General features: G+C 42.9%; 1 protein-coding gene across 4 annotated transcripts in view; it reads left to right on the forward strand.

Moving 5' to 3' along the window:
- Nucleotides 1–17,928, forward strand: part of LOC122880990 (low-density lipoprotein receptor class A domain-containing protein 4-like) — a 228,570-nt gene that overhangs the window by 181,388 nt on the left and 29,254 nt on the right. Inside the window, exon 1 of one of the 4 annotated variants that reach the window (XM_044206591.1) lies at nt 6,548–6,962. The exons of the other annotated variants lie outside the window; for them this stretch is intronic. Coding sequence (XP_044062526.1) covers nt 6,869–6,962 — 94 coding nt within the window. The 5' untranslated portion in view covers nt 6,548–6,868. Of the gene's footprint in view, nt 1–6,547; nt 6,963–17,928 lie in introns of those variants that run through there. 4 annotated transcript variants of the gene reach the window in all.

Consider the following 17,928-nt stretch of genomic DNA (forward strand, 5'->3'; position numbering starts at 1 on the left):
TGTATGTATGTGTGTATGCTTGCATAGCTATGCATATATGTATGCTTATGAATTCTGGTATATGTGTATACATCATTTGATTTCTTGTTTGAGCAATTGGTGTGTTTCAGTGTGTGTGTGTGTGTGTGTGCCTGTAACTATATGTATGGACTCTTAACAGCAGGAGGCTGTAACCTGCACCATCTACACTCTGTAATCACTGCTGTTTATGACTACATAAAACAACACACACACACGCTCTCTCTTGCTCTCTCCCTCATGCTATCTCTCCTTCCCTCACTTTTACACACAGACACACTCAAACACACACGCACACATTTATAGCAGCTGTCTGTCTCACTGGCTGTGTGATTATTGCCGTCTGGTTCAGGGCTCTTATCAGTGTTGTGACGGAAGTGGCTGATGGGACACACACACACACACACACACACACACACACACACACACACACACACACACACACAAACACGCCTTCGCTCTCTCTGTCACTTTTCGTTCTCTTTTCCTTGTCTTTCTTTTCCCCTCTCAGCTGTGCGCTGTCCTTCCTCTGGCGGTGGAAGAGCGGCAGTGTTGTGGCGATGCGTCTGTGCTCGCCGTGCCGAGCCGTGTGCCAGTTCAGGAGATTGGCATTAAAGCCAGACATGAGCTCATCGGCCCAGCTGGGCAGACAGCCCATTACAATGCTCAGCAGGGCCCTACCGCAGGGGTGAAAAGAGCTCAATACCTGCTGATTATCTACTCTTTCTCTCTGTCTGTGTCTCTGGGTCCCTCTCTCCCCGACTCACTGGCTTTTGCTTTCACTCTATTTGTTCTTCGCTTCGCTTCTCTTCTACTCTTCTCTTTTCTTCTTCGCTTCTTTCCTTTTTTCCTCGCCTCCTCTTGTCTCTATTTATTCATTCACTCAGTCAAGTATCCTCCACCTCGGGCTCTGTCTATCTCTTTCGTGATCTGTCATATTCAATCTGTCTTTCTCTCATTCAAACCCAAAGTTAGACACACACACACACACACTGTCTGTCGGTCTGTCTGTCATCCTCCTTTCTCTTTTTCACTCTGTCTGTCTCCGACACACACACAACTTTTCAGTGAGCGCTGTGGTGTCATTGCAGTGGTGCCTGCGGCAGTAGGAGAGGTAGGGAGGGGTGGTTTTTGAAATGACAAGGGTGGAAGCGAGGTGTGTGTGTGTGTGTATATATATATATATATATATATATATATATATATATATGTGTGTGTATATAAATGACAGGGGTGGGAAACCAGACAGCTGGTGCACCTGTGCGGACAGGATATGACACGGCACTGTAGCCAGACAAGGGGAGGAAGCAGCAAATATGATGTGGCATGCCAGACGCTTTTATTGAATGCAACTCTCTACTCTGCAATCTGACTGTCTGGAGTGGCCTTTCTGTTACTTAGCGCTCCGCTGAAGACGCCGAGCTCCAGTCGATGCCTAAGCAAACACACTCTTACACTTGCTCTCTCTCTCTCTCTCTTCCCCCCCCTCTCTCTCTCGCTCTCCAGCTTTGTCAGCTGGTGAGATGCATTGCGGTTAATTCATGAATCCCATTCAGCCATGGTATTAAAGCTGAGTCATATCCATCTTTTGTTCTGACATTTGGAATGGCATTCAGTAATACTGACTCCACACAGAAGTCACGGGGTGTTTCAAGTTATTAGTCTGACTGAAAATGTTATGTCAGAGTCAAAATGGATCATCGTCATGTGCAAGTACTTTCATCACACAAGTCCCATGATAGAGGCTGCACCCACAGGAGGAATTTTTTGGACAAACAGGCATTAGTGATGCAGGATAGAAACTGAGTTTATACGCTGGCTTTATGTGCATTGTGTAGATTTACAGTGTCGCAGGTTATGTCTTGGGCTTGGTGTTCATGAAACATTTGTATTCTGTCAGTTTGTGCTAATCTTATCTCCCGTTGTCTTAAACCTTGGTACAACTATAAGGCCAAAAGTATGTGGACACCCAAGATTTTACAGCCATATGTGATTTTTGAGCATCTTATTCCTCTGGGAAGGCCTGGCTGCAGGGATTTGCTCCCATTCAATGGAATATCTCAATGGCTGCCATGAACAATGGAAGTTTACCGTCAGCCCACGATACACAACAAATTCGTTTTTTGGATATTCTCTTTCCTACACTGTGAAATGTTTCACCCACTTCACTTTTTTAAAAAAGCTTCCCCATCAGCCAATTTGGTTGTATTAAACAAATAGTAACCAAGCAGACTATGAATAACAGGCAGACAGCATGAGGAATGGATTAAATATTGTCTGCATGCACAAATAATTTAGTTTGGAGTCTCTGTGCAGTGTCATCGATGCTGATTTCCAAAAGCCTTGCACCTACATGTGATGTGCTTTTAACTACGCTCTTTTCTAATTTGCTCCCGCTCAGCCACAAGAGCATTAGTGAGGGGTAGCACTGATGTGGGGTGACCAGGCCCAGCCTTGCGGTTGTTGTTCCAGTTCATCCCAAAGTTGTTGGACTGGGTTGAAGTCAGGGCTCTGTGCAGGCCAGTTGAGTTCTTCCACTGTTTTCACAGGCTGAGTAGGACTCCTCGTGACGAGTACACTGACCTTCATGCATAAAATCAGTGGAGTTCCCCTTTAAAACAGGAAAGGGCCTTTCCCCAAACTGCTGCTACAGAGTTAGAGGCAAAGTATTGTCTAAAATATGATTGTAGGCTGTAGCATTAAGATTTCCTGTACTGGATTTAAGGGGCTAAGCCCGAACCATGAAGACCAGCCCCAGACCAAAAGAATACAAAAGTATGGGGACATAGTTGTTCACATACTTTTGGCCATTTAGTGTAAAGGCTGCTTTCCGCACAAGAAAACTGCTATGTTTAGCATTTTCGTCTGTGCTTTCCTTTTCAAACTGCACATTATGATTGACATCAAATTTGTGCTCAGCGTGAATGAATGAATACTCTCTCAGCCTTGCAGTCTCTGTGCAAGAACAGAGCACAGCTCTATAAAATAAGCTGTAGGAAGGGACTCTTTCATTTTCCTTGTGTCCCTCCATGTTCCCTTGTGGTTTCTGATGAAGACGAGGCGTAATTGATTCAAACCATAAACCCGTGCCCAGGAGACAGCTTTGGTTTCAGAAGTAGCGGAGCGACTGAAAAGAGACACGAGGAGAACTGAGGCAGACACCAGAGAAGTGGAACAATTTTTCCAGTCCATGTTTGGGATGATGCATAAAACCTTTTCCTAGATGAGCCACAAGATGGCGCTATGAAGTAGTGTCTCTTTCAGCACCGTGCAAGCTCAGATGGAGAAGTTGCTCTGGATATCATGGTTTTTTTAGAGAGGGCCGGATGGACCGAGCCTTTACTGTGCTGCTTTTTTTTCAGTATCAGCCTGATGACACCCATGATGCATTCACGGTCTCATCACAAACATCTCAACTAAACTTTCAAGCATCTGTGGCTGATAAGAGAATACTTGAGTGAAACTGTTTTTTTAAACTTTTTCAGTCTGCATGTGGTGAAAATACAGGCAGGAAACCTCCTCTTAAACTTTATCTTCAAATATACTACATCTAAACACACATGCACACACACACATGCACAACAGGCTTCCCATGGCTTTAAATGAAGCTGGAGTGATAATGCCATCAGTAGTGTTGGTTGTGTCCAGACACATGGTGGTGGTATTTCTTTTCCTGCCTGCATTTAATATAAAAAAAAAAATATATATATATATATATATATATATATATATATATATATATATATATATATATATATATATATATAGTCACAAAACAGTCACAAAACAACAGCAACTGTAACAGTGAACTCCTGAATAAGCATGAAACCCCTGAGTAAGCAGGAAAGCCCCATGCAAAGTTACTAAAATAGACACATGCACGCGTGCCGAGCGTGATAAACCTATCAACCTAAAGTTAGTATTCCTCAAATACACGATGAGACAGACGTTTCCCGAGAGAGACACAGAGAGGCTATGTGTGCGGTGTGTGTGTGTGTGTGTGTGTGTGCGTGCAGACTGCAGTCAGGGGGGATGGTAGGGGAGCTGGTAGACTAGAGTGCATTTGGTATTCAGCCGTGCCTAGTATTTATCTGTCTGCTGGCTGTCTAGTCTGGTCTGGCCTGTTAGTGGTGTCACCCTGCGTGCTCCCCGGGGGACTAAATTGACGCTCCAGACAGACTGCGCGCGTGTGTGTCTGACTGTTGTTTGGTGGCGGTGTGTTTGTGCGTAGATAGAGGTGGGTTGCAGGAGCGAGAATCGATGTGTGTCGGAGTGTGTCTGCATATGAGAGCTTGTCTGGGGTGTGTTTTTATATTTGTGCGTGCGCGTGTGTCTGTGTGTGTGTGTGTGTGTGTGTGTGTGTGTGTGTGTGTGTGAGGACAGGAGAATGACCTCACATCAAGGCAGAAAAGAACTCTCCTCAGTGTCTCGATTAATATCGCTGCTTTAGCTGACAAGAAGACAGTAGCGCCTCAATTTGTTGCTTCAATAAAATTATGACAGCTGCCAGGCGTTTGTAAATTGCGTCAGGGTCACGCGTCTATTTTTTCTCCCCTTCCAAAAGTGTCAGTTCGCTCATGGAGGAGTGTGGAATTCATTGGAAGCCGTCAAGGAAAATATTTTTGCATGATTGGATATAGAACTTGGCTAGTGATGCGGCACTTAATGCACAACATCTGTTGGAGGTCTTTGCTTTTCCCGTTTACTCATTTTTCTTCACAGAGTGGACCTCTGTTTTATTGCCTTTGGTTACTGGTGTTTTTAGAATTGAAATGGTAACCCCCCCCCCCCAGAGCAGGAATTTCCCAAACAGTTTTCAGTCAAAGCCTATATACAGTATGATAAGATTTATTGATTATAGATTTTATGATTTGCTGCAGAAGTGAGCTGCAAGAGAGTAGGCCTCTGATCAGAAGAGTCATTCCTGTATTATCCTCTCTTTGTCCTGGAAAAATCAAACTATACCTGCTTTGTTGGAGGGCCACCTGAAAGTTCTTCAATGACCTCTGATGGTGCCTAGACCACAGTTTGGGAACCTGCTGGTCTAGAGTGGCATTCAGAGAGTCTTTCAGATTTTAACAGCCTAGTTTATTTATAGACTGCAGACTGTCCTGAGCTAGAGTGTGTGTGTGTGTGTGCGCGTGTGTGTGCGAGTGTGTGTTGAGTGGGAGGGTTGCACTGTTGGTGAGATTCAAAGGGGATGTGTGGGGGTGGAATGGGAGGTGGGGGAAATGCTTCTCTGCTGCACATGTGCCCCTGAACCACAAGACTGGCGCGGGGGGTCACCTCAAGGTTAGCCCCTTCAAAGAGCCGTCTCCATTGGCTGCGGCCCGCCGTAACAAGGGAGTGAAACTCGAAGCGCTCTCCCCACCCTCCCAACACACCAGGCCGACCAGTCCCGGCCCTGCCTCCCCCCTCTCTCTCTCTGCCTCCTCTTCTCCCCTGCTCTGCTCTCCCACATCCATTGTCAACCACGACCCGGCCGTCTGCTAGCTTTCTGAGTCAGGTCAGCCACCCCCCCCACCTTGCAACCCAGACACACACACACACACACACACACACACACACACACACAACATATAACCCCTGTCCCATCCCATCTCCGTTGCTGCCTTCAAAGCCTCCTTGTACAGCTCTACATCCGAGTTGTGAATATGTATGTCAATCCACATTCAGGTATTTTGGGTGAGAAATAATAACGTGGACCTTGCAATAACACTATCTTTATTTTGGTGAACTGTTTAACTTAGAAATCAAGTAATAAATCAGGTATATATAAATAAACTATGGTGTTTTGAGTATTCATTTTAGTATTTTTGGTGCTCAAAGCAGATACTTCAGACTTAACTATTAAGATAGTAGTCTGCCAAACAGGTGCAGCACTCAGCTATATAAATTGGAATATTTATGAATAGTCAGGCAGCACGATAGCCAATTAATGCATTCTGTAGCTAATATATGCAAGCCTTCATGAATATTAACTACTGACACCAGACAGCACCACACCAACCATGAATGAAACAGGGGACCCTGCATAAACAAAATAGTCTTTTACTAATTTAAAGACAGTGACTTGTTGAGACCTTAAACGTGTTTTTTGGCTTTGTCACTTAAGCCACTTGCAAGAAAAAGATAAAATAAAATAAACAAAATTCACCGATATAATATGAACTATGTCTGTTTTTGGTGTAAACATAAAAGTACTTATTACAAGCCGAAGTGTTTGCTATTTTGGATTTCAAATTTGCATGTGCAATTTATAACCTGTTTTTTCATATTATCAGCACACAATGTGGTTGAGTCAGATCATTTGCTACTCAGAAAGCTTTCCCAGTTTGTATTTTACACTGAGGTGTTAGAGTATATGACATTGTATTATGTTTTTGGCTGGTTGAAGTCAGAATGGTGGTATTTCTGTCTGCTCCTGAAAGCAGCACCTCTCTTTCCCCTGTCTGTCCCTCCTCTGAAGCCCTCTGATTGGCCGGAGCGGCAGTCTGTCAGTTTGTGGGCGGGGCTTGAGCCCGCTGTGTCTACTCTGCTCTGCTCTGCTCTAGTAGAGGAAGGACAGCTGCTCTCAGCGGCGAAGGAAGGAACGGAAAAAACTACACAATGCGTTAGCCACGGGCAGTGGCTCGTACCCAAATATCATACTAATTGACTGTCCGAGCCACTCCGAGACAAATATGGCGTGAGAAAAACTGTGGAAATTAAGTGCGAAACTGTCGGGAGTTACTCGTAGCGGCGGACTCAGCTGCCGCTGCCTGGAAGTTTTTTGTTGTTTTCCCGTCGTGGGGCCCCGACGGTGGCGGCGGCTCTCTCCCCGGAGCGGTGTCCCGGTCTGCCCAGCCCCATGCAAAACCTAACGGCCCCTGGCGGCCCCGGCAACTCCAATGTCACCTGCTCCTGCAACTGCACCGCTTCCCAGCCACAGGGAATGGAGATATGTGAGTAACATTACTTGCGTTTCTCCTGACCTTAAAAACCTACCAATAGACTTTAGTGGCTAATCCGTTTTATGTGCACTCTCCAGTGTAGCAACAGAGGGACAACAAATCAGACTAAGTATTCATCCAAGACAGTCAACCATTTCTGCTGTTAACACGCTATCGGCCGCGTCCTCCTGCGCGGATATTCTTTAAAGTATTCCTGTACTTATATAGGGGCTTACATTATTTTTGCGCGGAATAATATAAACTTTATGGTGGCCTTAAAGTACTTACTGGTATGTATAATCTCGTTTGTTGTCTTTTATTTGACTGAAAGTTTGTCTGTAGCACACAGTAATGAGTTTATAGTGGTTATATCACACTTTATGCTGTGTCGGAGCTCTTACAGTAGCCATTACCATTACATGGACAAACTGTAGTACTCAACAGTTAGCTTACAGTGAAAAATCTGTCACATTCGGATAGCATTAGCATTGTACAGACTTATAGTTTAGCTTTTGAAATTTAACCAGGTTTACTGTAGTTTTTTTTTTTTTTTTTTTAACAAGAACTCTTCTATTGTGAGTTTTCCTAAACTATTTCTTCTCACTTAAGTTTCCCGCTGTACTTTTTCTAGACGTTTTGTGCCATAGAGGTTGGTTTTATATTAATACTTGGAGATTTAGCTTTATAGGCCTTCGGCGCTGTGCATATGCTCTGAGGGATCACCACAGAGGGTTAAATAGTTCGCCTGTCAGCATAGACAGGAAACGCTGGAATGGTATGTTATGTCTGTCTGCCTTCTGAGCAGCCCAGAGAGAAACTATCATTATCAGCTCTGCCCTAATGCTGCTGCCTGCTAGATCCACTGCAGATGTTCCTCTGTATGACTGAAGCAGAGACAGACACACAGAGGAGCAGACACATGCAGGCAGGCAGACAGACAGACAGGTAGAAATGCAGAGGACAGCCAGACAGTGTATGTATTCAGTCTGACAAATCTGCAGACAGACAGACAGACAGACAGACAAAGCCAAATAAACAGGAGACGGGCACATAGCAGACATGCAGACAGGCGGGTAGATTCATAACCAGGCAGCCAGACAAGTACCGACAGAGATATAAACAGAGATGCAGACAGACACTTCCGAAGCTAGACAGGCAGACATATTGACAGACAGACATGCAGACACACAGACCAGCTACAGACTGACGGACAGAGTTACAGTGATGTGTAATTTTCATTGGGGCCGAGGCCAGGCTTGGGCAATGTGAGGTGAACGCAGGATATTAGATTCAGATTTGGCAGCAGAGCGTGGTTGCACTGACGCCACATTGTAACCAAGAAGTGTGTGTATGTGTGTGCGTGCGTTTGTCTGGCAGACGGACTGGTGTTCCACCATTGGTTTTCTGTGGCATCATCGTATTGCTAGCCAGGAAAAACACACATAATCAGGCATGAACTGGTACATCCACAGACACACTGATACAGCAGAGGGAGCCTAATTAGATAATCCAGTAGAACTGCCTCAGACTTCTAAACTGAGCAGACAAGCGGAGCTGCAATAAAAGTCAAATAATTGTGTTGATTGAGACTTGCAGGGTGTTTAACTACAAAATAAACTGCACAGTGTATTTAAGATTACGCATGCATCTGTGTTTGGTACTAAATAAATGCTGGCTTGGTATTTTCAGTGCGTTTCTTGTCATCTGAATGTCTCACTAGTTGGAGGGAGCTCCATTCACAAGTGCTTTGAAATAGCTGTGTCCTACTGTAGTGGCCGTCTGGTTTGAAAAGAGCTCTTGTTTGTCGGCTGTGTTGTCATGCAGACTCGGCAAGGCTGAATAATGTAGCTCATGCTTTGATGATTTCTCTGGCTGAAGAAAAGAGCTACGGTCTGCCTTTTTTTTTTCTTCTTCTTCTTCTTTTTTTTTTTAAAGCGGGCGGTCTCACTGGTGTGTTTCCTCTTTATTCAGACAAGGAGGAAAATTGAAAGGGACTATGAACAGAGAGGGATCACAGCGCACAGTGTGTCACGGCCAGGAATCGAACTTCTGCCTACACACTGGGATTCACGTGTAGAATTTGAAAGGCAGATACCTTTTAACAAGTGTTAGTCTCTAGCTGTTGCTGGGCTTGGATTCACTGTGTAGTGCAGTTATCTCGTATTTTAGGCGTGGTATTATAAAGTACTGAGATATTGTCCTGAGGTCAAGCACCACAGCTTCATAAAGAATTACTATTCGTGTGCGTATTCTTTAGCTTTAACCTACAGTTAGCAGTCACAGAAAATAATTGATACTTGACTTTTTTAACCCCCAGTGATAAGAGCTATTACCCATACAAATCTAATTTTATAGGAAGTTAGATTTCTGTGTGAAGGTATAGTCCCTGCAGGGTGACACCATAGGCAGGTCCTCTGCAAACATTTTCCACTCTTAAGTCATTTAATCTAGCATTGACTCATACTCCTATCAGTCCTGTCTTTCTCAAACAAGGGGGGAAATACTATATGCCAACTGCGTGAGATCATTTCACGTGTACGTAATGCAAATACCCTTTCTTTTTTTCAATCAAGATATGTCCTCTTGATAGCGGTGCAGTTTTGTAATATGGATTCCAGATGATTGAACAAAGTGAAAGTGCATCGGCAAGCAGGAAGATTACCTGGAAAACTATGATTTTAGGATTCAAAACTCATTTAAATTACTTGGGAACTTTTTTTTTAGTGTAGGGTAGTAACTTAAAAATGCCTTTTTTGCCTGCAAGAAGTCCACCGCACAGCGGCATAATTCAGTAAGGTTCTAGTCAAACGCAAGCAATTGAAGAAAAAAAGAAGCCTTTTTTTGTTCTGCGGCAAGCCCCTTCATTTTTGGCTTTTTTGAATGTTATCCAAGAGGGAAAAAATGAATAGGGATGAGTATCGAACCTCAGTACATTTTTGGTAAGACCCAAATGTGTCCATAGTAACCAAAACTGTACAGTACAGAAAATTTGCATTTAAAGTCTGGTTGGATTCATAATCCTGTTAAATAATTCTTTTTTAGCATCTTTTGCTAAATGAAATAAAGGGTTCTTATATACATTTATATTTCTTTATACTACGGGATCCGAAAAAAGTATCGTCTTGGTATTGGGGCCAAAACTCAGGTGCCACATCAGCGCTAGTATCAACAAATTTCAAATCATGCCCAGCCATTACGATGAAGAAAAAATGTTTTTAAATGTGTCTCCCCAGAGAAAGGACTAGAAAACCCTTGTATAGAATATAATATAGTATCTTTTTCATCCTCCTGGTCCTTCAGATGCCCACATAGCAGTGTAGCAGTATACGTGCTCTTGCCTCTTGGGAAAGGCTTGGGTCCATGTGTCAGAGACTTGAGTGGCTGTCTGTGTCTCTGTGTATGTAACAGTTAGCCTGCAGCAGGGGCCAGCCAGCCAGACGGATGTAAACGGCCTGATCTGTAATCCTGTGTATGAGTGGTGTTAGTGTGTAGGTGGCAGCAGGGTCATCTGTCAACTACCTCAGGCCAAACACACACACACACACACACACACACACACACACACACACACACACACACACACACGGCTACTTGTTGACTCTCCCTCAGACACATACACAAAGATGTACACATAGGCACATGCGCACACATTCACACCTAGATGTATGCACACACACACACACACACACACACACACACACACACACACACAGACAGGCACTCTCAGGCTCAGCCAATATTTACCCTGCAGTCTCCCGCCAGACAGCCAATCCAATCTCTCACTAAGCTCTTTGTTGTTTGTTTGGGGTTTGTTTTTTTGCCCATTTTTTGTTTGGTTTGTTTGTGGAGGTGTTGTTGATTTGGAATTAGTTTGGTTTTTATTTAGTTTTATTATTAATGAATTTTAGTAATGAGCCCTGGAAAAAAAAATACTTCAAACTCCTAGTTTGAATAGAGATTCTTAGACCTTGGGGAGGGGAGTGGCAAAGACAACCAAACAACAGCATTTAAAAAAAAGGGGGGGGGGGGGGGATCTTTTTCCCTCCCAGACAGATTTCTTTTGCGATCACTGCTCCTGTAATTAATTTCACAGGGAATTTCTACACTTGGTTAGTGTCTCTTGGTGGAGCCTTATTTAGTCTGCCACCTCTCCTGAGCTGAGGGGTTATAGCAGTGAACAGTGGGGCTCAACTTACAGGGGTTAAGAAAGAGCTCCTTGTTTAATGTAAGTCAGAGGGGTCCCCAGACCCTGGTTTTACACCATGGAGCTGACCTGCAGATGCACTCTGCTGGCCCAGGTAACTTTAGCACACTGCAAAAATATCCATATTGTAAAATCATTTGGAGAGAATATCGTTTTTTTTCTCAATTACATCAATAGAGCAGACTACTACTACAACTCAGTATGCTGAAATATTTCTCTTAACTATCCATTAAGTCTATAGCTGTGGATGTTTTAGCCCCTTAAAATCTAATGTTCCCTTTATGTTTTACCTTAAGCTTTAAGGTCATTTTATTCTGTCTGACAGAAGCACATATTCAGTATATTCCGTATCAGCTTGTTCTGGGTTTCTATTGAAGCTACAATGACAAGCTTTCCTTAAAACATTACTTTAATGGTGAATTGATTATCAAAATGTTTGTCAATTAATTTTCTATTGACAGACTGACTGATAAATCAACTAATCGTTGCAACTGTATAGTGAAATATTTAATCCAAGACTGCATATTTTTATGGCTGCACCATTTCATCAAATAGAAACGTCTTGTGCATCATTTTAATGCACATTTCACCCAAAATTCAATTTGGTCTGTTTGGAAACTTTGTGATCTCCACCAGAATTTCTAACAAAGTCCTGCGGGTTTGAACAAAGTCTGGCTAAACAACATGTACTGATTTAACGACTGGTAGGTCAATGAGGTTGAAGAGGTTAAATCTCAGTTTTCTTTAAACAGATGAAAGAAGTCCGGAAGAGAAAGATAGTTTCACTTTCTTTAATGCAAAAGAAAAAAAACAAAACCAAAATTTTCACTTGTACTTACTTTATTAAGTGATGGACAGTAAAGATGTTTTTTTTTTTCAGTAAGAGTTTTCTTTTCCAACACACTTGTCAATTTGTATGAAGTGATTGTTAATTAGTCAATTAAACTTTTTGCTAGACTTTTTAAAGCCTTTTTTAAGAAGAATGTGAGAGAGCTTCAGTCTCTTTTATATTTTTGTTGTTTATGCGTGCCCGTCACGTTGTATTTTGTTCGTATATATTCATCATGTTTGTTAGACTTGTAGGATACACAGTGCGTTTTGCTGAGTAGCAGTGAATGTAAACATAACATTTGTTTGTTTACAAGAAAACTCCACAGGGCACCTTTTTAAAATGAATATTTTTTTGTCGTGCAGAACAGCAGTGTGGATAGAAGCTGTGTGGTTGATGTGTGACTTCCCTTGTTTGTTTTGGCTGAACGTGTCTTTGTCTCCGTGTTACTGAGCCTCGCACTAGTGTCCAGGATGTTTAACTATATATTATGTCATGTTAGCACAGCAGGGCTAGGATTTGTTATGGCTTTTTTGGTATGTTTTCTTCTCTTTGACAGTTTTTTGTCTTAAATCAGCTTGACCACCATTCAGTGTTTTTTCCCCCCAACGTTCTTATCTTGCGGCCACGCAACCCTGTGTTTTTAGAATCAAACTGACAACCCTTGAGGCTACAAACACTGTGGAAAATGCAGCCCGGAGCAGCTCGACTCACTTCAGCTGAGCAGGTCAAGTTCAGACAGTGACTTCCAAAGTCCAAAGCAGTGAAAAGGTCAATCCTTTCGTCCTTCCACTTGTCCCGGCAGCACTTTCACTGCTCAGTGTTCCAGCCCCAGCAGCATTCACAACCTCGTCACTGGCTGCTGGGACTCCCTTTGTGTCTAGATTCTGCACCCCCAACCCCACGCACACACGCTCCAGACCTCCTCCCCTAGTTCCCGAAATGCCCTTGGGACCAGGGCAGATTTGTAGTCCTAGTGTGTTTGAAGACAGGCCATCCGTCAAGTGTGTATGTGTGTGATGGTGGTGGTGGGGGGTGGTTAGTAGTCTGCTGTCTCGGTCAACATCTATTTACACACAGTTCGACTGTCTGAGATGCTAACGAGTTCCGGTGAATGAATCAGCCCCGCTGTCTGCTGCGTGTCTCATGACTCCAGGTCTATGGACATGGACGGGACATATTACAGTCAATCAAGGCGCTGCAGTCCATACACACATATTAGCAGACCGTATGCAAGCACACTATGCTTTTTTTTTGCCTTGTAGCTGATTTGTTTTTCCCAGCATTCAGACAAATGAAATGGCATGTTTATTACCCTTTTGTGAACCCAGTCTCACTGCATGTCTCGTCTCTTTCCTTACATGAGACAAAGCAGCGATTATTGCTTTGAAATTACAAATGCTGTTTCTCATCGTAGGAAACAAAACAGGAAAAAAAAAAAATCAAGCAGAAATGCTGTGCCACCCGCTGTTTGTCAGATTTTGGGTAATCCGTTTGTTTATGTGTGCAGGAACACCCAGACAGTGGAATAATGACATGTCTCTTCAAGTGGTTTGCAGGATTTTCCTTGGATTTTGAAGAGGCTTACGTGGTAAAGTTTCCAAAGGGGTTTCACTGGTGTGGGGGCGGTTTAGAGCGCTCTACAAGATCACATCAGTGGGGGGACTTTAGTGCCAAGGTAGCATTTTTACTGCAAGAAAAATATACGTGGTCAACCATTTTCATGCCATATACAAAGGAAATCTTTTGCATGACTCTCTGACATTCAAATTCTTTGGAAAAGACTTTGACAGGTCATCTGATGTTTTAGCTTGGAGCTACAAGAGTTGTATACTTAACACTGAGAAATAAATAAGCTGAGAGCTATGTGACATTGTGATTAGTTTTCAGTATACTACTTAAGTTGTTGACGCATTATTTAACCCATCACCTGTGATGATGATAAATGCACTTGAAGGAAATGATGCAGAAAGCAGGTAAACGGCTGCTTTCTGCATCATTGTTAGGAACAAACACATCACAAAACGCTCCTATGTATCAAAAGCAACTCACACTTTGTTGAATGATTCGTTTATTAAGTTATGGAAGTAACTGTAAGATATGAAGTGACAAAATTAAAACTCTTTTTTTTTTCTGTCAAAGCATCATGCATAGGCACCTGCAATCATTTAAAGGGGAACTCCACCAATTTTACATATCAAAGTCTGTTTGTAGGTCTTGGGAAGTACTATTACATATAGGATGTGAAAAAGGTCTATAAAGCCTTATGTGGCTCCAGAGGGAGCTGTGTGAAGTCTGAATAATGTCATCAAGGAGTGTCACTCAATTGATGTCACACATCTGGAGTTCGAAAGAAATCAGCTTACCAGACCTCTGTAGCCCGCTCCTCATATCTGCTTGAGGCTAGCGGCTCCAGGCTACATTAGCCGCTACTAGCATAACACACCCAAATCTCCTGCATGGCAGAAACATAACTGTCAAAATAGTAGCTGTATCATTCGTGGCAAAGTGCGATTTGGCAAAGGGAAATCTGAATCTGAATTCCTTGTTTGATGCGTCTTACTGTCTGGTTTCTAAAGTAATATGGCTAAGCCATAACTAGACACAGTCTGGATAATAGGTACATGATAATTCCAGGTAGCAAATCAGTTGTACTGCTTTAACTAGGCTGTTGGACACAACAGTCGTCAGAATTATGCTGAGTCTGATTATAAGTGTCCTTGTTTTGAGGGAAATCTGATGTGCTTTTCCCAGCAGATGGTGCTCATTTGGTTTTTGGTTTCAGATTTTTTAAAAGCAGCAGATAAGTTTAAAATTCCCCTAGATATTATGTTCTCATACACCCAAAAGTTGTTACCCTGCTGCAAGAAGACACTGATCATAGTGAACGAGCTCCTCCTGTGACGATAAGTAGTTCTTGTTGCTGTTTTTAATTGCCTGAATATAACTGCTGTTATGTGTAGTGATTGACAAGCGATTGCGTGTTGCCTAGCACCACCAAGACGCCTCTCACTGCAAAAAAACACGTCAGTTTGATTGGAGTCAGAGCTGCAAAAAATGAAAATAAGGCTTTAAGATAAGAATCCTGTATGCACCCATGTGGACTATTAATTCTATGCTGGTTGGTGTCAGGGTGTTAATCCACTATTTTGCTGCATTTTTTTAATACAAAAACTTTCAAGTCAACAGTTTTCAACTTTTTCTTAACCAGTGCATTTGTCATGAAGTGTGTTATCTAAACCCAGTGTTAACTGTCTAAACTGTCTTTCTTTTTTTTTTTTTTTTTTTTTTGCATAACCAAGCTACACAAACACTCCTATCCTGTGCCATCTCAGTTTCACTGCACTGTACTGTACCCCCTCGTCACCCCACCACTCCACTGTCAAAGGGGGGTAAATCTACAGACTGTGCCAGCTGGGCCTTGCTCTGGATCTGACCTTATCACAGGAAATTACAAGGATTACACCAGAGGCAGAGAAAGCGAGAAGGAGATAGAGATAGAGATAAAAATAGTAAGAGAAGTAGTAGCTTTTGTTTTAAATAAAAAACATAACAACCCTGGATTGTTCTCTGTAGTCACATATTATACCCATGCACCAGTAGGATTAAATGTGGCTCTCCTTCAGTACATATATGTTGGGAGTAGGTAATGGATGTAACCCAGATGGTAGTTGATATATCCATAGGGAAGACAGCACTCTGCCAAACCTCACTCAGCCGTAGATTCCTGTAACTGAACATTCTGTAGTGAGCAAGTGATGTCTGTGGGGTATTTTATTAGTTTTTTTTACATTTTAACCCAGTTTAACCTCCCAGCTTGGAGTCAAGTAGTAGAGTATGTGTGTGGGAGTCAGAAAAAGAAGCCTCTGGTTGCCCAAATCCTTCTCCTTGTCCTCCTCTCCTCCCTCACTGCTCCTCACTCTTCTGTAGTGATTCAGACGGCTGTCTGATTTTTGGTCCCTCTCCCTTCCCATTCAGACACACAAGTCAGACAGCGGTGTCTGATACCTAACACCCCCACTTCTCCCCCTCTTCCTCCTCCTCACCCCCCGGCAGCCACCAGCTGACCCCAATCAGGCACAGGGCCTGCTCTATTGTCTGGCTGGGGAGAGGGGACACTCGCTTGCGCGAGCGCACACACACACACACACACACACACACACACACACACACACACAGACTCAGACAGGGGGTCAGAGGGAGATAGAGGCTGTCTGGCCTGGTCTGGCCTGCCTCTTTGACTCCCAACCCCCAGCCACAACACAGCATTTCTCCTCTCCTTTCATTTCTTCTCCTCACCTCTCTTCTACTCTCCCCATTATCTCTTCTCCGTCTCTTCCTCTCCTCTTCTCCTCCTCCCATTTCTTCATGCAGACTCATTGGAAGTCCCTGATGCTTGTTTGTTTGGCATTGTCTTGCTAACTAAGTTATTAAGAGTCATTATCTAAATGAATTGGTGTTCTTGTCTGCATGGTCAACGCTGCAGACATAGGCATTTTTGTTTTTGTCAAGGAAAGAGCATCTTCCAACATGGTTTTTGTTAAGTTGTCTGCCCATGAAACAGCAAGTATTCTTGATTGAAGTATAATGCTGGTGATGATCTATATTTTTCTTATTGTCAACATACCATGAAAAGCAAAACCAACAATGAAATGTATCTACTAACACATATTGTGTGTGTATCCAAAGATATATCTTCTTCTAAAAACACATCAGTGAGCCACACTGTTGCACTGGGTGACATGTTCCTTCATTACCATGAACACACACACTGTAGTTCATTTTGATTCAATCCCACACACACCATCCTGCTGCCCCAAATACTCACTAGAGCACCAAATGTGTGTTATTTGCAGTTGAAAATAGTCCCCAACATTTGTTAAAAACTACACTGCCCTGCTGTTTTAGAAATTACCGAGGCTTAAAAAAAAATGATGACACTATATATTTGTGACTGGTTTTAAAGATTTACGTCTTTAGTTTGATGAGCTTGGACCTGAGTGCCACAGACAGGGTAGGGTTAGGGAATAAAATAATGCCAGCCCTATCCTTTAATGTGATTTGATCAAATCTAGGGGCCTGTTTTGTATCATGCAGATCTCTACAGACATGATCACAAGATGTTGACTAGTTTATTATGCTGGAGTATAAAGTCTATACTGGTGAATTCGGTCTCTCCATCAGCTTCCACATCTCACCTATGGATATCAAAGCATTTCAACTCTCAGAATCGACGTTGTTGAGCATTATTCTCCAATATTCAAGATTGCTCAAATTAAACTTTAAATGATGTGTAAATATGTAGTTGCAGAGACTGGTTGTCATGGAAATAACAGATTAATATAGAGTTAGAGAAAGCTGAAGAGACAAATGTATCATGTAGGCTAGCTGAATGCATTTGACTCAGATTTTAAGTGGCCATTTGTGTTAAACTTTACTACTTTTTTAAGTTTGCACACTGACCACACACACAGCATGTCTCATTATATTAAGGAGGTATTTTTAGTTTTAATTTAGACACATGGAAAATAGAGAGGACGACAGGGATGGCATACTTTCTATCTATCTTCCGTCTCTTTATGCTTGGCATTGTGCTGGAAGCTAACGTGGCTCCTGGCTAGCGTTGCTAATGATGATTAGGGCTCCTGCTCTGTGCGGCATGGAGATCCTGTGTGTGAATTATTAATATAGGTCATAGTCACAGCATCCGGCTTGGCCCAGCCCAGTGCCGTCCCAGCACTATCACAATACACGGCCCCTGCTTAGCCATAGCCTGCCCCATCTGTCGGCCAGATTAACCCAGCGGATCACCTACACCAAGGTCTGCACCAGGTTAGGCCTCATAAAAGGGCCCCACCAAGAATCGTCCGTGTTCTTGCCATCATGTGAGAGATACTTTAACTATAAATTACAAATCCTTAAAAGTTACACCCTGTAATGTCTTA

The sequence above is a fragment of the Siniperca chuatsi genome, linkage group LG9 (genome assembly GCF_020085105.1).
Source record: "Siniperca chuatsi isolate FFG_IHB_CAS linkage group LG9, ASM2008510v1, whole genome shotgun sequence".
Taxonomy (NCBI): Eukaryota; Metazoa; Chordata; class Actinopteri; order Centrarchiformes; family Sinipercidae; genus Siniperca; species Siniperca chuatsi.